Source organism: Monodelphis domestica, chromosome 5, assembly GCF_027887165.1.
Source record: "Monodelphis domestica isolate mMonDom1 chromosome 5, mMonDom1.pri, whole genome shotgun sequence".
Taxonomy (NCBI): domain Eukaryota; kingdom Metazoa; phylum Chordata; class Mammalia; order Didelphimorphia; family Didelphidae; genus Monodelphis; species Monodelphis domestica.
The window spans coordinates 200,905,864-200,929,398 of NC_077231.1; the positions used below are offsets into that span (position 1 = coordinate 200,905,864).

General features: G+C 55.3%; 2 protein-coding genes across 5 annotated transcripts in view; both read left to right on the forward strand.

Moving 5' to 3' along the window:
- Nucleotides 1–2,952, forward strand: part of CCDC136 (coiled-coil domain containing 136) — a 29,612-nt gene extending 26,660 nt beyond the window's left edge. The window contains exon 18 of one of the 2 annotated variants that reach the window (XM_056799682.1): nucleotides 2,614–2,952. In XM_056799682.1, coding sequence (XP_056655660.1) covers nucleotides 2,614–2,724 — 111 coding nt within the window. In that variant the 3' untranslated portion in view covers nucleotides 2,725–2,952. The remainder of the gene's footprint in view (nucleotides 1–2,613) is intronic. The other variant, XM_056799683.1, reaches the window with a different exon arrangement.
- A 4,433-nt stretch (nucleotides 2,953–7,385) lies between these two features.
- The window catches only part of FLNC (filamin C), a 38,896-nt gene continuing 22,746 nt past the window's right edge, over nucleotides 7,386–23,535 (forward strand). For 2 of the 3 annotated variants that reach the window (XM_056799678.1, XM_056799679.1), the window contains exons 1-14: nucleotides 7,386–8,238; nucleotides 13,673–13,921; nucleotides 15,904–16,001; nucleotides 16,381–16,531; nucleotides 16,654–16,772; nucleotides 16,893–16,970; nucleotides 17,629–17,791; nucleotides 17,943–18,143; nucleotides 20,313–20,450; nucleotides 20,787–20,913; nucleotides 21,844–21,980; nucleotides 22,119–22,312; nucleotides 22,408–22,521; nucleotides 23,176–23,319. In XM_056799678.1, the coding sequence (XP_056655656.1) occupies nucleotides 7,896–8,238; nucleotides 13,673–13,921; nucleotides 15,904–16,001; nucleotides 16,381–16,531; nucleotides 16,654–16,772; nucleotides 16,893–16,970; nucleotides 17,629–17,791; nucleotides 17,943–18,143; nucleotides 20,313–20,450; nucleotides 20,787–20,913; nucleotides 21,844–21,980; nucleotides 22,119–22,312; nucleotides 22,408–22,521; nucleotides 23,176–23,319 (2,256 nt within the window). In that variant the 5' untranslated portion in view covers nucleotides 7,386–7,895. Of the gene's footprint in view, nucleotides 8,239–13,672; nucleotides 13,922–15,903; nucleotides 16,002–16,380; nucleotides 16,532–16,653; nucleotides 16,773–16,892; nucleotides 16,971–17,628; nucleotides 17,792–17,942; nucleotides 18,144–19,565; nucleotides 19,711–20,312; nucleotides 20,451–20,786; nucleotides 20,914–21,843; nucleotides 21,981–22,118; nucleotides 22,313–22,407; nucleotides 22,522–23,175; nucleotides 23,320–23,535 lie in introns of those variants that run through there. The other variant, XM_056799680.1, reaches the window with a different exon arrangement.

Consider the following 23,535-nt stretch of genomic DNA (forward strand, 5'->3'; position numbering starts at 1 on the left):
CTTAAGAGAGGGACCAAGCAGAACCTAGAGCAACTGGCAACATACTTCACCATATGTGAACATTTCCTTTTCCATCTTATTCTGCCTTTCTTCCTTTCCTCCTGCCCCACCCCACCCCTTTGGTTCTTCCGGGGCCTTCGTTTTAGGTGGCCGGTGACAGCCAAAGGCATTGCTTTGCTCCATTAGTAGCATCAGACCTCAAGAGTTTGCTGAGCCTACCCTGAAGCTTCCTCTTTCTCTTGGGTCTTCTCCATCTTGATGGGGGTCCTTAAAGCCCTAAATAGGAGGCACCTGAGGTTTGCAGGCTCTCTCCATTCCCACTAACTATTTAGCAGCCGCTCAGACCCACTGACTTGGAATTTGATAAGGAATTTGTGGCTGGCGGGCTGGTGAGGCTGAATGGAAGCATCCCAAGGCAAGAGAGGGGAGGGGACGAGGAGGGAGGGTTGGGACAAGTTGACTGAAAACCTGGATTCTAATCCTCGGTAGGCCATTCAGTAACTGCGCAGCCTTGGGTAAATCAACTAACCACTCGTCTTCATCTATACATGCTATTGTTCAGTCATTTTCGTTGTATCTGACTCTTCCTGACCCCATTTGATGTTTTCCTGGCAAGGATACTGGAGTGGTGTGCCATTTCCTTCTCTGGCTTATTTTTTAGATGAGGAAACGGAGGCCAACAAGGTTAAGTGGCTTGTTCAGGGTCACACAGCTAAGAAGGGTCTGGCCTCAGAGGCCAGGTTTGAACTCAGAAGGATGAGTCTTCCTGACTCCAGGCCCAGCACTCCATCCATTGTGCCACCTGGCTGCCCATCACTCATGATCTATGAGGGAGGGATAATATCTGCTTTATCTGCTTCAGAGGGTGGTGTTAGGGGTCACAGAGGGCATGTAGGCGAGTGCTTTGTGCATTGTAAAGCACTTCCTAATGTAAGCTAGGATTGGGAAAAGGTGCTCTCTGGGTCCTGTTCCCCCCATCAGTCACCTTCTGCTCCCCTTGGAGAGGTCACTACAGGAACGATCATGCCGATGCCTCGTTGATTGCAACTCATCCACACTTTGGTACCCGGGGTCTGCTCTACCCGCTGCAGTCTAGGGTGCTCAGGCTGCCCAGGGATCCCTTGGCCTTGCTCTACGAGGCACAGCTGTCCCTTTTCAGTCAGGCGCCTCCAATGGCATCTACAGCTTTAATTTCTGGTATTCTGAGTACTTTCTGGTATTTCACTACTTTCAGCCATGGAGGATCCTCAAACAATGTTGATATTTCTAGTGATCAGAAGGGGAACAGCAAGGTGGCACAATAGATAGAGTATCAGGCTTGGAAACAGGAGGTCCTGGGTTCAAGTGTGACCTCAGATACTTTTTAGCTATGTGACCCTGAGCAAGTCACTTAACCCCTATTACCTAGCCCTTGCTTTTCTGTCTTAGAGTTGTTGCTAAGACAGAGAGTTAGAGTTAAAATGAAAGGGCAGAGCTGGCCACAGAGTCAGGGAGAACTGAGTTCAAGTGCCGCCTGCCTCTTATACATGCAGTCTGTGGGATCCTGGAAGAATCACTTACCCTCTCTGTGCCTGGCAGCTCAAGGGTGGTAAGTGGCACAGTTCGTGCCAGGCTCTACAGGGAAAGGACGTTTCTCTCCAGAAGCACCCTGTCCTAGGGAAATCCTAGCCCGAGTTTTAAAAAAAGTTCATCTTTTAATACTTTGTAAGGTTTGCAGAATGATTTATGAGTATTATCTCATTTGATTCTCACAAAGAGCCAATGAAGTAAATAGCCTAGAGGGTTGTTATTTCAATTTTACAGATGGGGTAACCAAGACTCAGAAAGGCCATGACATGTCTGTGGTTATACAGCTATCAGAGTGTCAAATGGAATTCATCCCAGTCCTCTGTAGTCAAAGCATTCCTTCTCCTCTATCTGCTTTGGGGTCTCTTGTGCCCAGGGCTACAAATGAAAGATACAGCTTCTTTTAAAAAAGTTGTGAATGAAAAACCCTTACCTTCCCCCTTAGAATCAATACTGTACACTGGTACCAAGGCAGAAGAATGGTAAAGACTAGGCAATGGGGTGGGTGTCAAGTGACTTGCCCAGGGTCACACAGCTAGGAAGTGTCTGAGGCCAGATTTGGATCCAGAATCTCCCATCTCTGGTCCTGGTTCTCAATCCACTGAGCTACCCAGCTGCCCCCCAGAATACAGTTTCTTAAAGTATCCCTCTCTCCAGCTCTATTCTCTTCAACCCTACCACCATGACAATGGAGAGAATCTTTCACATCTGGACTTGCTTTTCCAAACCTTCCTTGTTACTTTACTTTATCTTCCCCATTTGACAGAGGGAAAACCAAAGAAGAGGTTGGGACACAAGGGAAGTGTGTCAGAGGCAGAGCTGGGCCTGGAATCTGTTGGCTTCAGGCTCAGTGACCTTCCCTGTTCAGTGGGGAGCCAGGAGGCAAGAGTAGCTCATCCAGGGGGTTACCTCGAGGGCCCTCTCTAGCTCTCACAGAGGCTAGGAAACTCAGTTTGTCTGCACCAGGGTAGCAAGCTCTCAAGAACGTGCTGGTCTGGCCTCCCAGGAAAGGCTCCTGGTCGCTCATGGTTGTTTTGGTCCCTACAGAACCTGTTTGGGATGTGGAAGCCCCTGGTGTTCCTGGCCATTGCGGCAGTGGCTCTCTATGTGTTACCCAACGTTCGGCAGCCTGAGTCGGAGTTCTGCCTCACAGAATGAAAGAGGTCTAAGCCATCTGGTATGGCGGGCCGATAGCTTCCATCACCCCCCAGCAGGACGGACTGGGCCAGAACTACATTCCCACCCATCAGCCCCATCTCCTGGCAGTCCCATCTTTGCAATCTTAGTCTACTCAGCTCAGAAAGGCCCACGGAGAGTTACTGTCACCAGACTTCTGCCTCCCACAAGACCCTGAGCCCCTTGTAACTAAATATCAGCTTAATTACACGAAGGTCTGTGACTCTTTATTCGCTCACCCCACCCCCATGATAGCCAAGGGGGTTCCTCCTTGGTCTCTATCTCAGAGAACTCTAGGAACCCAGGAGTTATTGTTTCCTTAGGCCCCATTTCTCCTCTCCCCTCTGCATTTTGTCTAGCTGGTTGGGGACAATTATACCATGGGTATTTATTGATCACCTACTGTATGCAAAGCATTCTGCTGGGGACTGCAAGAGATACAGCCCCTAGCACCTCTTCTGTCAATGTTTCCCCCTCTGTGGAAGGAGAAAAAGTAGACAGCAAGAATGTATGGAGATGGGAGATTTTTCTAGAATGTCATGGTGCAAAGAATAGTTCCAAGACTCAATGAGGGCCACCTCATCACAGTCCTGAGGGCAGAGCTCAGATCATGGTCCATTGGGAAACCTCCCCTTTCTATAGGGATCTAACTGAAAAGATTGGGCCAGACTGTGTCCTGGTGACTATCTCTACTTGCTTTCCTTTTTAATGTGGTTCACTTCCCTCACGTTGCCATCTTCTCTTCCACTTCTGGGCAGAGGGGCACCTTCCTGTTAACCTGCCTCATTCTAGCCACTAGTTGGCTAGAGAACATTATACAGAATAAAAATCCCAGGAAGCCCCATGTAGTGGGGGATTCAGCAGTACCTGAACCTGCCACAAAATGGATCTAAATTCCTGAATCTAAGGTTAAAGGATCCAGCCCAGGTGTCTGGGCACTGATGGGCTTTCATGGGGCCCTTCAACAAACTACCCTTTTCTTGAGTTCAAAGGAAGATGGTGCTTCATTTCGCATGGTTCTTCCAAGGCCTTCTCTTTGGGGGCTTCTTCCCTAGACAGTGTACAACTACTTGCTCTCTCTTGGAATTCCCCCTCCTCCTCGGGGATTATAGAGCCATCTGAATCCTTAGCTTGGCCAACCCAACGTTCCTGACCCTTTCCAAGTTCTCTTTATGTCTATAATTGGCATGTTGGGGATGAAGAGAAAGGGCATAGCGGCTAGGGAGGTGTGGGGAGCAGAATGAGGGGGGAATTGAGAGAACTTCAGACCCTCCATGTCCAAGGAAACCCCCCTGGCTCGGGATTTAGGCGAATGGAGGTTGGATCTTCGATTGACTGGGGAGGGAGGGGCGCAGAAGAGCAAGGAGGCAGAGGTTATGTGTGCCAGAGGAATAGGGCCAGAACCCCCAACCTGCCCTAAGAACCCTCTCCCGTGCCAGCCACATGCCCAACTTGCCGGAAAGTCTTCTGGGGGACAGGTAGACGGAGCCCTCAGCTCTTAAAAATAGGGTCTTTGGCACGTGGGACCCCAATCAAGCTCAATGAGAAAAGAAGTATGATTCGTGGAGGTAACTGGCAGGCCACCCTGTAGAAGACGTGGGGTCAGGAGCTAGATTGGTCAGCTCCGGTCTGCAGGGACAGGTCAGCAGGCGGTGAGTCAGGGGGTTAAACTAAGCAGCCTGTAGCCCCAAATACTCAGCTGATGAAACCCCCTGCAAACCTCCTGGGGAGCCCCCACACAGCCCAGGGGAACAGGATAGGCTCGAACTCTTTTGCCAGGGGAGGAGTGTGTGTGGGGGGGCCATTTGGCAAGTCAAAGATAAGCATTGTGCACGGTCTGTTCCAGCCCCACGTTGTTGCCCGTCCAGGAACCACGGCTCATGGACTATATTGAGGGCTGAGTCACCGTCCCTGATGGATCAGGCTGACTAGTGGGGCCCTGAGTCAGGACCCAATTTATCCTGGAGAGCATCGGGCTCAGGTTGCAATGGGGGAGGGGTTGGACAATGGAGGGGTGCCGGGAAATATCTCCTGGCCCTGCTCCCTCCTCTGGGTACTAACCTGTTCTGGGCTAAAGTGTAGAGGGAAGGCCATCTCTTTGTGGGCCCCATCCCCTTCCCCAGCACTGTTCTCTGTTTCTAAGGGAATCTCCTTTAGTTCAGCCACAGCTGATGGGTATTTTCCCCAAGTGGGGCCAGGAACCATCACCACAGACTGAGCCACGAGGTGGTCCACGTAGGGATGTATCTCGGGTCGGGTCCCAGGGACGGGAAATCCTTCGGCCTATGTAAGCTTCAAGCAATCCTACCTCAGATTCAGAGCTCACAGGGCCTAGATTTATAGCTGGAAGTGGGGCCAACCCTCTCATTTTATAGATGACACTTAGGTTGCTTAAGTGCTTTCCCTAGGTCACATAGGCAGCAAGTGGCAGAGGCAGGATCTGAGAATTTGAACTCAGGCCCTCTGAAGGGAGGCAGTGTTCTTTCCACAGTACCAAGATATCCTTGTGGCTAAGTCTTGGGAATCCAGAGCCAGGGTTTCTTCTTTCCCGGTTCCTCACCCTTGACTTTTATTTTTATGGGATGGGCCCTCATGGGGGTGATGGAGTCAAAGATCATGTTTTCCAGAGTCTTTTTAAAAAAAGATTTTAAGAACACTCACTCCAGCTTCCTTCCCTCCTAACCCCTTTTATCCAAGGGAGACGGATCCATGTGTGCCCAGGATCCAGCGCTCTTTATGGGCATCTGGGTTTCTCAAGCTCAAGGAATGGGCAGTAGTGATGGCCACAAAGTGGCCTTAGCTCTAGGATGGTACTAGCTTGGGGGAGAGGGAGACTGGGTGGGTGGGAGTGGGGGAGGGAGGTGAGCGGCCATCAGGACAGTGGAATTCCTTAGCATCACGTCATAGCCAGCAGACGGAACATGAGCCCTGGAGCAGAGGGCTATTTATAGTCCAGCCTGTCACTATCAGGGCCCCCAGAGCTGCCCCCCTCCCCTCCACCCCACCCCAGTCACTAGCCAGGGCCATCACTACCTGCTCTATCCCTGATGCTTTTGTGCCTTTCCCTACCTAAATTCTCAGAAGAGTCTCAAGGGGAGTGGGGGGACCCACATGGCTTTGATAACACCCCCCAACATAGCAGCACTCCTTCATCAGTGTCCCTAATGAGCACTGCCCTCATTCTGTCCCTGAGGAAAGAGTCAGCTTAGTTCCCCACAGCCCCCCTCCCCACAAAACTTAGTGAGTCACTCACTACAAGGGCCCCAAAAGCATTCCAAAGGCTTCCTCAGCTCTACCATTCTGGAAGATGGCAACACTGGCTGAGTCAAGGGGCTGCCTGATCTCAGGCCTTCCCAACTGTCTCTCAGACCCCTAATTCTAACCATTCAGAAACTCTCAGAATGTAGAGTTCTTAAGAAAGTTGGGGTAGCAAGGACATATCTGAATCTCAATTGAGGAGTGTGTTTCTTTCTAGGACCCAAGGCTGACCTGCTCTGTTCCTCAGTTTCCCTAAATTTGTCAGCCACTTGGCCCACCTTCCATTCCTGGAAGAGCCAGGAATTTCCGTAGTATTAGTTCCTACCACTCATCCCACTCAGCTCCACTGGGGAGGGTCAGTCTGATTGCTCTCCTCTCTCTAGGGCTTCCCCCACTACTTCCATCCTATCTCTACCAGCCTTCCCACAACCCCAGCTCACATTCCCCCTTGACTGATGCCAACAGGGATCTCCCTGGCTGGCTGGCCAGACAGTCCTCCTTTCTGGCCAAGGATGGGCACAATGAATGGGGGGGGGTTCCCTGACACTGAGAGGGAGGTCTGTCCTGACTCTTGTCCCTGGGGACATTGTCTGAGTCAAGCTCCGGGATTTGGGGGGATGGGGAATAGAGAGAGGTGACTCATGGCCCAGCATCAGAACTTTCCCCTCATCCATTTCTGAGAGGGTGATCCTAAGTGGGATGATGACACTACATGGGGAAGAGGGGTGCAGGGCAACTAATCTATCTCCATTTACCCAAGGAAACCCCATTCTGGCCCACAAGGACACCTCGGACTTCAATCCCAGAGTAATAGCAGAAGGCAGTTCTCAGGAAAGCTTTCTCTTCATGACCAGATAATCCTATTCATTGCCTCCATTTCCTTCCCCCTACCCAGGTCTACTCCTTCTGTCATTGAATTTACAACTCAGCCACCAACTTGTCCAGAACCCTCCAGCGATATTAGCTGTTCCCAGTTCCAACTCCTCCACAACCTCAGTTTCCCCAATCTGTCTCTTTAAGTTTTAATCTCCTCTCTCCTCCCCCTCCATCTAAAACTTTATTCCTTACCTGTGACTCAGCTCAGATATTCGTGGGGGGTGGGGGAGAAGAAGAGGGGGCGGGCGGGATGGGGAAGGGAAGGGTCCAGAAGGGGGGAAGAGAAAGCCCTCTAATACTCTCCATTTCCCCTCATCTTAGACCCTGGCAGACAAGCAGATTTGGGGAGCGGTGTCCTAATGACACACCCTTGTTTCTGTGGCAGTGGGGGTCAGTGGGGTGGGGGCGGTGTCTGATTGGTGTGAAAGTCCCTTCCCCTTCCCTTCTGATCCTCCGGGCTACTCAGGGAGTAGGCGGGGCCTACTGGTCCCCCTCCCCGCCCCTGCCCCCACCCCCCGCAGGACAGCCGGGCCGGCCGGCATTCCTGGGAGGCCGGCGCTCTGACGTGAGCCCGGGGAGGGGGGGCCCCCCCGCGGCCCAGGGGCTTCTTAAACCCCCCGCCCCTGGTCCGGCCCTACATTTCCCCAGCACCGCTTCGCTCCCCCCCCAGAGGAAGAGAGACCTAGCTAGGCTCTGCGAGAGGCAGACAAGCAGGCAGGCGTGCGAGAGGAGACGAGGCGAGCCCGAGCCGAGGCTGAGGACCAGAGACCAGCCTACCGCCCGCCCCCCCGGCCGGACTTCATCGAAAAAGCGGCAGAAGTTGGAGAAGTGAAGAGGAGTCAGGAGCTCCCAGCCCCGTGAGCCAGAGTCAGGAGCGGCCACTGCCCCCTAGCCCAGCCCCGGGCTCCAGCCATCCGTGCTCCACCGAATCGGCTCCGGCCCCGGCCGCTGCCCCAGCCACAGTCCCAGCCCAGCTCCGCCGTGTCCCCCGGCTCTTAGCCCCTTCCCCTGAAGCGATCATGATGAACAACAGCAGCTACCCCGAGGGCCTCGGCGAGGAGATGGAGGAGATGCCGTCCACAGAGAAGGACCTGGCCGAGGACGCACCGTGGAAGAAGATTCAGCAGAACACGTTCACTCGCTGGTGCAACGAGCACCTCAAGTGCGTGGGCAAGCGCCTGGGGGACCTCCAGAAGGACCTGAGCGACGGCCTGCGCCTCATCGCGCTGCTCGAGGTGCTGAGCCAGAAGCGCATGTACCGCAAGTTCCACCCGCGGCCCAACTTTCGCCAGATGAAGCTCGAAAACGTGTCCGTGGCGCTCGAGTTCTTGGAGCGCGAACACATCAAGCTAGTGTCCATCGGTCAGTGCCCGGGGAGGCATGGGGTGGGTGGGGGTGGGGCGGAGGGCAGAGAGGGGACCTGGGCAGCCCGTGCCCGGGCTGGTGTCCAGGTGCGGAAAGGCAGAAAGGAGACCTAGGGGCTTTCCATTGGCCCGCGGAAAGAGACTGGGGCTTTGAGGTAGGGCGGGATAGTCGGGGACCTGGGGTGGAGTGGGGGAGTGGGGAGGGGGGAAATTTGAGGCACCAATATCTTACGCACTGCCACCCTTGTACCCCACCGGCCCAGAGGCACAGTTCCTTCCTTCCCCTTCAGTTACAGACACACACCTCTTAGGTAGTCGGGGAAGGGATACTAGGGCGACAGGGGCCTCACCCCTTACTCTCCCTCTCTCCCGCCCATCGCTGACACACCCCAACTTGGCACCTGCACCACCTCCTGTGTTCAGAGCCCTCTGGCTGCCAGAGCAGACCCTTGCCGACGAGTCCAACAATTCTGGGGCCTCTTGCCCCTCCGTTTTCCTTTCTAGAAACGGACATCTCAGAGGCACCTGACTTCAATTTCTTGTAGTCACTAGAACAGTTCAATTAAGTGTGGGGTTTAGGGGAGACCAGGGGGCAGGGCATGAGCCACCCCCACCCCACCCCGTTAGCCTGCCATGGTGAGGTGTGATCTGCCCGGGGATGACCGGGTTCCTCCCATGAGTTCCTTTAGAATGAGGCGAAGGTGTTGGGGGCTGGGGTAGCGGTGTGGTACTGAAGTTAGCGATGACATCTTCTCCCTCCTCTTGTCCCCCACTCTAGGCATGTGCCTGGCAGCTGGGCCCAGCCCCTGGGGGCCTTCCCAGGGAGGGGGGAGGAGGGAGGGCCTAGCCTTTGAAACCTAAAAAGGCACTGAGTGAGCCTAGGAAACATTAACCCCTGCCTGTCCTTCCCCCAGCTCTGCCTCCCTCAGAAGGGTCTTCCTATCCAGCCATTCCTCTTCCCTGCTCCTCCAGAGAAGGGCAGGGTGCCAGGGAGGAGGCCCCCTGATACTCAGAGAAGAGGGAGCCTAACTCTTGAGTGGGACCCAGTCTGAAGTCGAATGGGAGGAGGGCTAGGTCACAGAATCACAGCTGGAAGTGTGGGGGTGCTGGGGAGAGCCAGGAACATCTGCCTGCAACTTAGAGGAGCTCCGAGAAAGCAGCGTTCCCTTCTCCTGGTTTCTATCAGGACAGGGCTGTGTGGGGGAGGGGGGAAAGGGCAGAGGCGGAGAGAGCTAGGGAGCTGTGGATGTGATGTGAGTGAGAGAAGGGTTATGGAGGGCTCTTCTACCCTATGCCCAGCTATTTAAAAAGGGCACATGGCTCCAGTGGCTAAGAACACGGAGCCCTCCCTTAGGGGGGTTCTCCCCAGTTCTAGAAGGCCCAGAGAGTGGAGGAGGTAGACGGAGGGTAGGGTCCTCCCCCCCAGGAATAGGAGAGGCTAGCATACTGCACCCACAGGAGGTGGAGGTGGGGGCGAATCCTTCATAGTGGGAGTTAAGGAGAGGCATTCCCAGTTAAGGCTGTTGTCCACTGGGCCCCATAGCCTCCCTCTTGAGCCACTACTCACACTGGGCCTGCCTGAATTAGCAGCTGAGGTCAGCATGGGGCCCCTTGCCCTGTCCAGTTCCCTCCCTCAACTTGACTTGCTCCTTCCCCCATGACGGACAGGCAGGCCCCCCCTCAACTCCCCCCCACACCCCCACCCCCCGGCCGCCTGCCCCAGACTGGAAATAGCATGGCCTGGTTGTGACACAGCAGATGTCTCTGAGCTTTCCAGAAGGACAGGCTGGATTGGGGCGGGGGTGGGGGTGGGGGTGGGGGTGGAGGAGGAAGAGGGGATGCCATTGAGGCAGGGGGATTCCGGGTGTGGAGAGCTTAGGGGTCCTTGAGGAATGCAGTGACCAGCCGGGGCTGGAACAAGAGGGGTTAAGGGACCCCTTCAAAATTGCCTGACCTGCTTCCATCTGAGGGGTGGGATTAATGGGGGAGAGAATGGGATGACGCCTGGGGAGTAGACAGAGAGCAAGCTGAGCCGAGTTTATGAGTGGGAAGGGTCCTCAGACTCATCCTGGGTCTGTTGGGACATGGAAGTGATTGGAGAAGCTCTCAGGCTCAGAGGCCACCCCCATCCCCATCAGGGGCCTCCCTCTCCCTCCCAGCCTGAGCCTGTCCCCCATGGAAGGGCTGAGCTGGTGTGAGAGGGGGGAAGGAGGAGGTGATTGGGGCAGCAGGGAGGAGAAAAGCCTCGAGAAGGAGAACTCTTGCTTCCTGTGGGGAAGAAGGAGAGCTGTTCACCGTCTGGGCCAAGTGGCTCTCACACATCTATGAGATAAGCTGTCAGCAATGCAGCTCCAGGGGTTAGGAGGGAGGGAGGGAGGCAGGGAGGGACGAGAGAGCACCATTCACAATCAGGGGGGCTGCCCAGCTGTGAACAGATGTGAAGAGTTGACTTTCTGCCCTCTGGCACCCTCCTGCCAACTGGTGTAACTTTTTTCTGCCCATTTGAGGGTGAGGAGGAGACCTGAGCACCGGGAGAGGGGCCTGACTCAGCTCTTTCCTGCTGGGTCTGCTGCCCCAAGAGGTCTCTGCCTGGGGAGCTGAAACTAGAATCCTCTCCTTTCTCCCTCATCCCATGTCCGTGAGGAGGTGGAGGACCAAGAAATGGCCCTTTCTACCCCTTTCTCTTAACTGATCTGATCTTTTCTGGGGAAGGGAGCTTAGGAACCAGCGCCTGGAGCCCGGGAGAGGGACAAAGAAGAAGGGCGGGGGAGAAGGGGGGATTCCAGGCCAGGCTAAAGGTGCTGTTTGCCCCCTTGCTGCCTTTACCTCCTCCCTCCCCCAGGACCTGTGAACAAAGAGTCCAGTGAGCCAACCTTGTCTCTCAGCTGTTCCCCAGTTGCTATTCCTTCTCTCAGAGCCAACAGCTGGGGGTGGGGGTGGGAAGGGGAACAGAGGGGGGGCCATGAGGGAGTGGCAGCTGTCCCACTCCCTCCCTCAGCTCATCCTCTTCCCCGGTCTCTGGGTGCTGGGGGTGGGTGGGTCTGAGTTCTCCCAGAATCCCGAGAGAGGGAGGGAAGGGGGCTGGAGGCTTGTGGAGGAAAGCGTTCTGACTTTCTGGGGCGCCAATGGATGTGTCTGGGAGAGATCTGAGGGTGAGGAGCCAGGTAGAAAGGGAGTTTGGGACCCATCTGGAAGAATCTTGCTTCCTAGTTAACGGTCCACTCCCTCCCTCCCTCCCTCCCTGCCCCCAGCCCTCTCCCTAGCCCATGGCTAACTTCAGTGTCTGGACTGGTGCCGGTTGCTGGGGGAGACAAGCTTTCCTTCCCGACTACGAGGACCCATCTCAGCCCCTAGCCCCAACGGGCCCTTCTCCTCCTTTCCCCTGGGGGCTCCCCCCTTCTCCTTCGGTCTTTATGTAGCCAAGAGCAGGCGGGGAAGGGCGGCCTGGGCTCCCCTCACCCCATTAGGGTGTCAGAAGTGCAAGTTTCTGCCACGCTCGTACGTGTGTTTGTTTCTGTTGTGTGAGACAGAGGAGAGAGTGAGAACAGGCTGGGGGAGTGAGTGTGTCATGGAATACAAGAGCTGCCAAACTATTGTGCTCTAGAGTCCAGGGGCCAGGGGAGGGGGGAGGGGAGGGGAACTCACGATGGGGAAGGAAGGATGAATCAGTGAAAGGAGTCTGCAGAGGGGTGGGGGAAGGTGAGGAGACCAGACCGGAGACTCAGCCAAGAACTTTGGGGGGGAGGGGGCTCCCCAGGCCCCCTATGGCTTTTTTTAAGGCCAGGGAAGGAAGGGGAGGGTCTGTCCCGTTCTTTAACATCAGAGGCAGAAAGTTGGGGGGTTATCAGAAGAAAACCTCCGTGTTATTTTGTAACCATGGCCCCCTCTGCCCCAGTAATTACTGGAAAGCCTTGGCTGCCCCTTCCCCCCCAAACACCCCCCCCCCCAAAAAAAAACCCAAACAAACACAACAAATGAAGCCGTCGGTCCAGAGCAGACGGATTTCTGGCCAATGTCTACCTTCGTGAACAAGGAAACAAGGGGTGTGTCAAGGCTGCCTCTGGTGCTTGGCTATCCTTGGATGGGAGCTGGGGGAAGGGGATTATTTGGTCGTTAGAGCCAGCCTGGGCTTCTCCAATACAGGAAAAGAAATTAGAGCTTCTGTGGTGCCGAGAACTAGGAGGGACGGAGGGCAGGGAGCCTCTGGGTGAACTGGACTTTAAAGGCTAAGATGACCCCAATCTCAAGTTGATCTACTTCTAGCCAGCACCCAAGAAACTCCACCAGCTTGCCCCTACCCCAAGCCTCGGATACAAGAGAATTCAGGTCTTTCTTAGGTCTCACTCTCCCCTTCTCTTACTCCTTCAGGATATGTTTTAATCACGGCCAGAATCAGTTTCAACCCTTGTCTTCTCCCATTTCTTTTTTTAACCCTTACCTTCCCTCTTAGAATCAATACTGTGTATTGGCTACAAGGCAGAAGAGTGGTAAGGGCCAGGCAGTGGGGGTTAAGTGACTTGCCCAAGGTCACACAGCTGGGAAGTGTCTGAGGCCAGATTTGAACCTAGGACCTCCCATCTCTAGACCTGGCTCTCCATCCACTGAACTACCCAGCTGCCCCCTCTTCTCTCATATTTTGATGACCGAGGCAGGGACCAGGCCAGTCCAGTTAGCTGTTTCAGACTCTCTGCCTCAAAGACACGGTTGCCCACAGAGTTGGGCCCTGGCTCAAGTATTTGTCCCGATCCTTGAAGCATCTCTAGAACAGCTGGTCCCGTCCCTGGGCCCCGTGTTAAAGGCTGGGGGAACAAGGGCATTTAAAGACAAGGACAGAGCCAAGGGCCCAACCAAACTGGTGTCCTCTGGTCCTCAGACACACCATTCCCCGTCTCTGTGCCTTTTGCACGGGCTACCTCCAGTGTCTGAAATGCCCCTTTCTCTTCCCTTCCACCATCTCTCAGTCAGCTTGAGCATCACCGTCTACAAAGCTTACTTAAATTTCATGTCGCCAACTGCTAGTGCCTTCCCTACGCAGCCTTGTGTCATTTCTGTGTGTATACATACGCTGGTGGCAAGGGTTCAGTGACTTGCCCAGGGTCACACAGCCAGTAAATGTCAGGAGACTGGATCTGAATTTAAAAGGTTGAGTCTTCTTGACTCCGGGTCCCTGGCAGTCTATCCACTGTGCCACCTAGTTGTATACACACCCACATTCATGTTATCTTCTCCAGTGGAACATATGCTCTTGGAGAACAGGGACCATTCCCTATTTTGCCTTAGAGCATCTAGCACCCAGCACAGTGCCTGGCACATAGTAGGCATTTAATACTACTTGTGTGAGTTCATTGATGAGACGGGCACTATGAGAGAAAGCAGGGTTTCTGGGAAGATGCCAGAGGAAATGATCTCTCTCGTGACACTTCTCCCCACAGATAGTAAGGCCATTGTGGATGGGAACTTGAAGCTGATCCTGGGCCTTATCTGGACCCTGATCCTGCACTACTCCATCTCCATGCCCATGTGGGAGGATGAAGATGATGAAGATGCTCGAAAACAGACCCCCAAGCAGCGGTTACTTGGCTGGATTCAGAATAAGGTGCCTCAGCTGCCCATCACCAACTTCAACAGAGACTGGCAGGATGGCAAGGCCCTCGGGGCTCTGGTGGACAACTGTGCCCCTGGTACGTGGCCGTGGGGAGGGCTGGGAGGAAGCCGTCATTCTAGGACAGCAGGATCTAGAGGTCCTGGGCCGAAGGGTTGGGAATAGAAGGATCTTTTGTCATGAAACACTCACCTTATGGAATCTGATCAACTGATCTCCATAATCAGAGCTCACGTGACTCTAGAGCATGTGACCCTCCTTACAACTCTCTGGGGTAGGTAGGACCATCCTCGCTTTTCAGAAGAAAAAATGGGTGTCGAGAAGTTGTCCTTTCCCCCATTTTCCCACAGGTCTCATGACTCACACATGGCAGAGGTGGGACTTGGTTAAACCTCCTGTCTGTCTAATCCAAGATCAGTGCTCTTTCCCTGTGCCATTTCTATTAGGCAGAAGCTAGAGGAAACAGGAAGGCTGCAAGTTTAATCCAGGGAAGCCTTTTCTCTGACAGTCAGGGTGATGAGACATGGAAGGAAGGGAGGTGGTGGGTCTCTATCCCAGAATGCCCTTGCTAGAGGGATGACTAGCCTCGGATCATTGGTGCCGTCCAGGAAGGGACTTTAGAGGCCACCTAGTCCAATTCTTTCATTGCACAAGTGAGGAAGCTGAAGGCACAGAAGGAGCTAACTTCAATGACTTGTCCAGGTCACTTGTAAAAACCTGGATTTTCATTAACGCAGGGGCTTTTCGGTGTAGAACCTCCCTTCACAAAAGCAGATTTTCAGCTTGTCAAGAGTCTTAGAGAGTTGTCACAGCTAGTATATGTTCGAGGCGAACCTTGAACCCAGGACTCCCCACTCCAAGCCTGGACTTCCATCCACTCTACCATGTTGCCTCTTGCTGAGAGATATCCAGATAGTAAATATCAGAGCCAAGATTGAAACCCAAGTACAGGTCAAGGCAGAAGTTTTCCGGGGGCTTGGGTTCGGGCAGTAAAAGCATAGCGAGGGCTGGAAGCCCTTTACCCCAAGCCCCCCACCACGGCCCTCTATCCCATCACAGGCTGTCGAGCAGAGCCCTAGAGATAGGAAAACCAAACCCAAGAAGGAGCCAGGGAAACACCCAATGGCGCCGGCGAGTTAAGGCCTCGGGCGGCTCATCTCCCCCAATTTCCAGAGCGTCGGAGGGTACACGGTGCCTGTGCTCTCCCCTAGTGGTCAGCGTTGGTGCTGCAGTCCCCAGGGGCTCCTGTAAGCTCCGGTAGAATCCTTCCTCAGCCTGGGTTCCCCGGGATCTGGGGCATGTGTGTGGTGGGCAGGACACTGAGTGGACGGCCATCCTGCAGCCTCAGGAAGCATTCCCAGCTGTTGATCCAGCGCCTGAGCTGACCACTGCCAACAGTGAGCTCAGCGGCTGGGGCTTGTCATGGACTCTGCTTCCCCTGCCCACTCTCCATCCACCCTTCTTCTCCCCCTTGGCCTCCCCTCCCACCCTCTCAGGACAGAGCTGGGGGATGCCCGAGTGCCCCCAAGCCGCACCTTCCGTGGAGGCCCCTCGGCCCTTAGCTTCCCTGGAAAGAAGGGAAGGAGTGGGGAGATGGTCTTGGCCAGCCGGTGGCCAGGCGCTTCGGCTGACTCTTGCCTTCCCCCGGGCTCCACTTGAGTGGACGTGTGCGTGAAGGGGGTGTTCCTCAGGACGGTGGGGACCCCGCTGGGGCCTCCTTTCGCAGAGTCTGCCAGAGGGCCTGAACGGGCAGGAGGCTGGCCCCAGAGGAGCCTTGGTGCCAGGCAGAGTCAGCCTGAGGCAGAAAGAACTCATTGTTGCCGGAGCCCAGCGGCCAAGGTTGGCTCCAACCTTGACTGGGCATCTTCGGTGGGAACATTCTCGGGGGCCCTGCAGGGGTCTGCTTAGGTGGAAGGGTCTTGGGGGAGGGGAAGGGAGACCCACCCGGCTCGTCCGGACTCTGTCGTCGGCTATCCCGCGGGTCTCCACGGCCGGACGCGAGGCCCTCGGAAGCCCCTGCCAGCTCTCCCTCACCCTGCCTTCCCCTTCCAACCCCTGCAGGCCTGTGTCCCAACTGGGAGGCGTGGGATCCCAGCCAGCCAGTGGAGAATGCCCGAGAGGCCATGCAGCAGGCCGATGACTGGCTAGGTGTGCCGCAGGTACGAGTGGGGGGGAGCGCCAAGAGGGCACTGGGGGAGAGCCGGCCTCGAGGCCACACTGGCTGGCAGGAAAGCGCTGCAGAGGAAGGGGGAGAGCTGTAACTCTCCCGGGGGAGCAGAGGGCCAGGATCTGGGGTACTGTAGGTTAGAGGGGGGAAGGGAGCTATCTTTTCTTTTTAACCCTTACCTTCTGTCTAAGAATCAATACTGGGTATTGGCTCCAAGGCAGAAGAGCGATAAGGGCTAGGCCATGGGGGTCAAGTGACTTGCCCAGGGTCACACAGCTGGGACGTGTCTGAGGCCAGACTTGAACCCAGGCCTGGCTCTCCATCCACTGAGCTACTATCTTGATGGTAACCTCTGACCTTCTCCGTGGCAGGTGATTGCCCCTGAGGAGATTGTGGACCCCAATGTGGATGAGCACTCCGTCATGACGTACCTGTCCCAATTCCCCAAAGCCAAGCTCAAGCCTGGAGCCCCTGTTCGATCCAAGCAGCTGAACCCCAAGAAGGCCACAGCCTACGGGCCTGGTACGTTCTAGTCCCCGAGGGTAGCGGGGGCCGTCCGGAGGAGGCCGGCCTCCGATGCGGAGAGACTCCCCTTTGTCTGTCCTCTGTGTCTTCTCCTCTCACCCACCCCTTCCAATCGGCAGGCATCGAGCCTCACGGGAACACCGTGCTTCAGCCAGCCCACTTTACCGTACAGACAGTGGATGCGGGGCTGGGGGAGGTCCTGGTGTACATCGAGGACCCCGAGGGCCACACCGAAGAGGTAGGTGTGGAAGGGAAAGGGGGCCTGCGCAGGGCTAGGTGCTCGCTGGGCAGCTAGAGGCCCTGGCGTCCTCGGGGAGACTTAGCCCTGTGGGATCAAGAATTGCCGTCCTCCCAACAGGCCAAAGTGGTTCCCAACAACGACAAGGACCGGACCTACGCTGTTTCCTACGTGCCCAAGGTGGCCGGGCTGCACAAGGTATCTGCCTCCTCCTGCTCTTCCCACCCGCCCCCTCTTCTGAGGGAGGGCACTCAGCTAGGAAGTGTCTGGGGCCACATTTGAACCCAGGAGGAGCAGTCTGCCTGGCTCCCGCTGGGTGCTCCGTCCCCGGTGCCTCTAGCTGCCCCTGGGAGGCTCTGCCTGTACCAGACTGGTGGAGGTCCCCCTCCAGGGGCTTTTCCCACGGAGGCTGGTGCATCCCTGAGGGCTGGACACAGGGTCTTCCTCAGGTTCAGGGTCAGGTCGGCCTAGATGTTCCACACGTCCTTTTCTTCTTTTTATTTTTCTCTTTAAAAAACAAACAAGCTCTTCCCTTCTGTCCTAGAATCAATACTGGGCATTGGTCCCAAGACAGAAGAGCAGCACAGGCGAGGCGATAGGGGTTCAGTGACCCCCCCCTACCCCGGGGTCACATCACTAAGAAATGTCTGAGGCTAGATTTGAACCCAGGACCTCCCATCTTAGGTCTGGCTCTCTATCCACTGAACCATCCAGCCGCCCCCAGGTCCTTCTCAGGCTGTGAGTGGGTGTGCTTATTGTGTCCTCCCCTCACAACTTGAGGAGAGTCCTTGCGTGCCACTGGGCTGCCCCCGGCTCCTTATACGGCGCCTCGAGCTTCTGCTCTCCCACCTCCCAGGTGACGGTGCTCTTCGCCGGCCAGAACATCGAGCGCAGCCCCTTTGAGGTGAACGTGGGCATGGCCCTGGGGGATGCTAACAAGGTGTCAGCTCGAGGACCCGGCCTGGAGCCGGTGGGCAACGTGGCCAACAAGCCCACCTACTTCGACATCTACACGGCAGGTGGGAGGCCAGCGTTTGGCAGGGATTCTGCATTGCTGTGAGGACGGGGGAGGCGGGGAGGGGAAGCCTGGCCGGAGAGTGGGGGGGGTGTTGGGGAGGGGCGGAGGAGATGATTCAAAATCAGAAACTGATATGGCGCTTTCCACAACAGGGGCAGGAAACGGCGACGTTTCTGTGGTGATTGTTGACCCTCAGGGCCGGCGAGACACCGTGGAGGTGGCGTTGGAGGACAAGGGGGACAGCACCTTCCGCTGCACCTACAGGCCTGTGCTGGAGGGGCCCCACACGGTGCACGTGGCCTTCGCCGGCTCCCCCATCAGCCGAAGCCCTTTCCCTGTTCATGTGGCTGAAGGTGAGGCCCCGCCGCTCCCTCTTCTCCTGACCCTCCCTGCCGCCAGTTGCTCTGGGCGACAGATAGATATCGTACACAAGAGAGTCTTTGAACCTAAGGGCGCTTGTGGAAGGTAGCAGTCCCAGGGAGGCAGCCCGTCCTGCCTAGACCCAAAGCCTGTGGGTCTGTGGAGACCGGCGTGGAGGGGCAGCCGGGGAAGAGCCCTTCCTGAGAGGGACTAAGGAGGAAAGCTGTGTACGGGGAGTGGGGAGACACACAAGGGCCACCTAACATTCTAGGGCCCCCTCACCCCAACCCCGGTGACACTCTATACCTCCTTCTTTCCCCTGCCCTCAGACCTCCTGATGCCGGTCACCCCTTCCATCCCCATCATCTCCCAGGCCAAGAAAGTACCACCACGTTAGTACTATCCAGCTAGTTCAGAGGCGGGACGTAGCCGGCCATGCCACGGCACGGCCACAGCTGCCTGGTACTCCCTACATTCCTTGGCATGGCCCGAGCTTAATGGGACTCTCTTCTTACCCTGGTATTCCATGACAAGACCTGAATTCTGTGTCATTGTCTGGGTTCTATGCTATACTGTGTATTCTATGACAGAATCAGGATTCTTTGCCAATACCTGTGCTCTGGGGCAGGACCAGGGTCCCTCGCCAGTGCCTGTGCTCTGTGGCAGGACCAGGGTCCCTCGCCAGTGCCTGTGCTCTGGGGAAGGACCAGGGTTCCTTGCCAGTGCCTGTGCTCTGGGGAAGGACCAGGGTTCCTTGCCAGTGCCTGTGCTCTGTGGCAGGACCAGGGTCCCTTGCCAGTGCCTGTGCTCTGTGACAAGACCAGGGTCCCTTGCCAGTGCCTGTGCTCTGGGGCAGGACCAGGGTCCCTTGCCAGTGCCTGTGCTCTGTGACAAGACCAGGGTCCCTTGCCAGTGCCTGTGCTCTGGGGCAGGACCAGGGTCCCTTGCCAGTGCCTGTGCTCTGTGGCAGGACCAGGGTCCCTTGCCAGTGCCTGTGCTCTGTGACAAGACCAGGGTCCCTTGCCAGTGCCTGTGCTCTGTGACAAGACCAGGATACCTTGCCAGTGCCTGTGCTCTGGGGAAGGACCAGGGTCCCTTGCCAGTGCCTGTGCTCTGCCAGGTACCTTGCCAGTGCCTGTGCTCTGTGGCAAGACCAGGGTCCCTTGCCAGTGCCTGTGCTCTGTGGCAAGACCAGGATACCTTGCCAGTGCCTGTGCTCTGTGGCAAGACCAGGGTCCCTCGCCAGTGCCTATGCTCTGCCAGGTACCTTGCCAGTGCCTGTGCTCTGTGGCAGGACCAGGATTCCTTGCCAGTGCCTGTGCTCTGTGGCAGGACCAGGATTCCTTGCCAGTGCCTGTGCTCTGTGGCAGGACCAGGATTCCTTGCCAGTGCCTGTGCTCTGTGGCAGGACTAGGGTTCCTTGCCAGTGCCTGTGCTCTGTGGCAGGACCAGGATTCCTTGCCAGTGCCTGTGCTCTGTGGCAGGACTAGGGTTCCTTGCCAGTGCCTGTGCTCTGTGGCAAGACCAGGATTCCTCACTAGTGCCTGTGTTCTGTGACAGGTCTGTGATCTGTAACAGGATGAGGGTACCTTGCCAGTGCCAGTGCTCCATGGCAGGACCAGGGTCCCTCATTAATGCCTGTATTCTGTGGTGTTGCCTATATTTTGTGGCATACTTTGCTGTTTAGGGACTAGAAGGGACCTTGAGATAAGTAAAGAGTCTTTGGGGAGGGACTCTGGATAGGCAAAGTGCTCTGCCCAATGGTTTTCTTTGTCTTGTTGCCAATCCTACTGGTTCTAAGTATTGGTGTCACTGAAGAATGTTGCTCAGGGTTCAGTGGCACCTATGATCCATTACAGGACATCATGTCCTGCTTTGTGCTTTAGCCACTGTTTGAGCAAACAGGCTGCCCCAGGGTGAGGGTAGGTGGGGGTGGGTCCTGAGGGAGATGTATGGGACTGCATGTCAGGGCAGAAGATGCACAAATGGCCAGTGAGGATCTGAAAGGTCTGCATGTGGATCCAAGGTCCAGGTGCCCCTCGAAAGGCAAGCATGATCAGATTGCATGCCACTGAGGGCTGGGACAGGGATCGTGTTGCCCAAGTGAAGAAGCCTTCTGCCTGGCCCCTCCTCAGTTACCACCCTGCCCCATCCCTCCACAGCTTGCAATCCCAACGCCTGCCGGGCAGCGGGCCGGGGCCTCCAGCCCAAGGGTGTCCGAGTCAAGGAGGTCGCTGATTTCAAGGTGTTCACCAAGGGTGCAGGCAGTGGAGAGCTCAAAGTCACCGTGAAAGGGCCAAGTAAGTACTAGCATTTTACCCTGAGCCCTTCAGAGGGGGGCAAATATGGGCCATGCTGCCCCTTCTTCTAGAATATGACAACCAGCTCTACCAATTCACAGGGTTCAAAACCTGAGAAAATGTGGGAAATAACTTTGAAAAGTCATAATAACACTAAAGAAATATAATCCAGCATGATTATCATTTATAATTTCTCCAAATAAGAGCAGTGTCTTCTTCTGATATGTCCTAGTGGGACCCAGGGATTTTCTCTTTCTAAGGCTAGTCCCTAGAATCTTTCTCCTCCAATTTGTGGGGAGCACAGAGAACCTTACAGCACTGTCTGCCTCCCCACAGAGGGCACGGAGGAGCCAGTGAAAGTTCGAGAGGCAGGTGATGGCATGTTTGAATGTGAATACTATCCCGCAGTACCTGGAAAATATGTGGTCACCATCACATGGGGTGGCTATGCCATCCCACGCAGGTAAGAAGTGCCATCCCTTCTGTGTCCCAACAATGATTAAAGTTAGGATAGGGATCCCCTTTGCTGTGCAATATTGGCTCCTGAAATCCTAGGATGAAGCCCCAGGGCTAGGAGCTGAGACTACTAGGTCCTAAACCTAGGATTGGCTTGTTAGACATTTTCCAAACTTGGTTTGTTTTGTACAAAGGAAGAGAAGGGGATGGGCTTACCCTCTGACTCTGGAATTCCTTCTGTTTGTGGGCATTCCACAAACAAAAATTTTCCTTCCTGGGGCCTTGAAATGGATCTTTACCCTTCCTAGACTTCTCACATAAATAGATTAACTTTCTTATTCTGTCTAGTAGGGAATATAAGAAAGTTGGGTGTGTTTGGGGCAAAATGGGCATAAGGGAAAGGGGAAGTTCAGGAGAATAGTTTTTTCTTATCTTAACAAAAGTCCCTTCCTCCCTTCCTTCCTTCCTTCCTTCCTTCCTTCCTTCCTTCCTCCCTTCCTTCCTTCCTTCCTTCCTTCCTTCCTTCCTTCCTTCCTTCCTTCCTCCCTTCCTTCCTTCCTTCCTTCCTTCCTTCCTTCCTTCCTTCCTCCCTTCCTTCCTCCCTTCCTTCCTTCCTTCCTTCCTTCCTTCCTCCCTTCCTCCCTTCCTTCCTTCCTCCCTTCCTTCCTTCCTCCCTTCCTTCCTTCCTTCCTTCCTTCCTTCCTTCCTTCCTTACTTCCTTCCTTCCTCCCTTCCTCCCTCCCTCCCTCCCTCCCTTCTTTCCTTCCTCCCTCCCTCCCCTCCTTCCTTCCTTCCTTCCTCCCTTCCTTCCTTCCTTCCTTCCTCCCTTCCTCCCTTCCTTCCTTCCTCCCTTCCTCCCTTCCTTCCTTCCTTCCTCCCTCCCTCCCTTCTTTCCTTCCTCCCTCCCTCCCCTCCTTCCTTCCTTCCTTCTTCCCAGCCCCTTCGAGGTACAAGTGAGTCCTGAGGCTGGAGTACAGAAGGTTCGGGCCTGGGGCCCTGGCCTAGAGACAGGCCAAGTGGGCAAGTCAGCTGACTTTGTGGTAGAGGCCATCGGCACAGAGGTGGGCACACTGGGTAAGTGACCAGGGAGAGTCCGAAGATGCCCAGTGAGTGATGGGGGAATGGAGATGGGCACGCTGGCTGTCATCCGGCCAGGCCCAGGGATGTCTTGGGGTCACACTTTTTGTCTGTGTCTCCCTCTATGCTACTTAGGGTTCTCCATCGAGGGCCCATCACAGGCCAAGATTGAATGTGATGACAAGGGCGATGGCTCCTGTGACGTGCGCTACTGGCCTACAGAGCCAGGAGAGTACGCCGTCCACGTCATCTGTGATGACGAAGATATCCGTGATTCCCCCTTCATTGCCCACATTCAGCCCGCCCCGCCAGACTGTTTCCCAGACAAGGTACTGGCTCCGTAGATCTGTGCTCAGCCTTCCACCAGTGAGGCCGGTCTTCCACACCAACACCCGCCTTTCTCTTGTCCCTCGACCTACTACAGGTGAAAGCCTTTGGGCCGGGGCTGGAACCCACAGGCTGCATCGTGGACAAACCAGCAGAGTTCACCATTGATGCCCGAGCCGCTGGCAAGGGTGACCTCAAGCTCTATGCCCAGGTAGGGCCATTGTCCTGGATCCCTTCTGGAGGTTGTAGGAAGGCTTGAAAAGAGAGAGGACCCCAGCTCAAAGACAAGAAGCTCTGGGGCTCCAAAATGATTCGATAGCCAGAGGACACGATGAATGGAGTGCTGGACCCAGAGTTAGGAAGACAGACCTAAATTAAAATCTTCCCACAGGCAGCTTGCTAGCTGGGCAAGTCACTTAACTTCTGTTTGCCTCAGTTTTCTCATCTGGAAAATGGTAATAAGAATAGCAACTACCTCACTAGGTTGTGTTGAGGAACACATGAGGTAACATATTTAAAGTGCTTTGCAAATCTTAAAATGCTGTATGGAGGCTAGCTATTATTATTAATGTTCGTCTTAGGGCTAGCAGGGACTGTAAAAGAGAAATCACTCCCCCAAAGGCTCACATCTAGGCAGGGTCAAAGCTAGGCACCTAGCCCACGCCTCCTCACTCTCCCCATATTCCTTTGCTCGTGCTCATGCTGACACTAAGAACTGGTGCCTATGCCATGCCCTCAGGAATGGGGTGGTTGAATGATGGGGATATTTCAGGGGCTGCTCTGATATGAGCAAGAGATCAGGGGCTGAGGTCCGAGGTTCTTCTGGAACTTAGACCCTGTGGCATACATCTGCTTCTCTTCACAGGATGCCGAAGGGTGCCCCATTGATATCAAGGTGGTTCCCAATGGAGATGGCACTTTCCGGTGCTCCTATGTGCCCACCAAGCCCATCAAGCACACCATCATTGTCACCTGGGGAGGGGTCAATGTTCCCAAGAGTCCCTTCCGGGTATGTCTTCCTAATTCCCATCCAGAATCCATGCGATTCCCTCTCCTTCCTGGTGGCCTGTGCCCTTGACATGGACTCTCTTGGTGCCAAAGAGAGCAGATCCTGGGTGCCCCCCAGACATACTGCTTCTTCCCCTACAATAAGAACTTTGGGGAAAGACTGAAATTCGTCTGGGAGCCCGGGGTAGGGGAGCCCTCTGTCTTCTTCCGAAGGGAA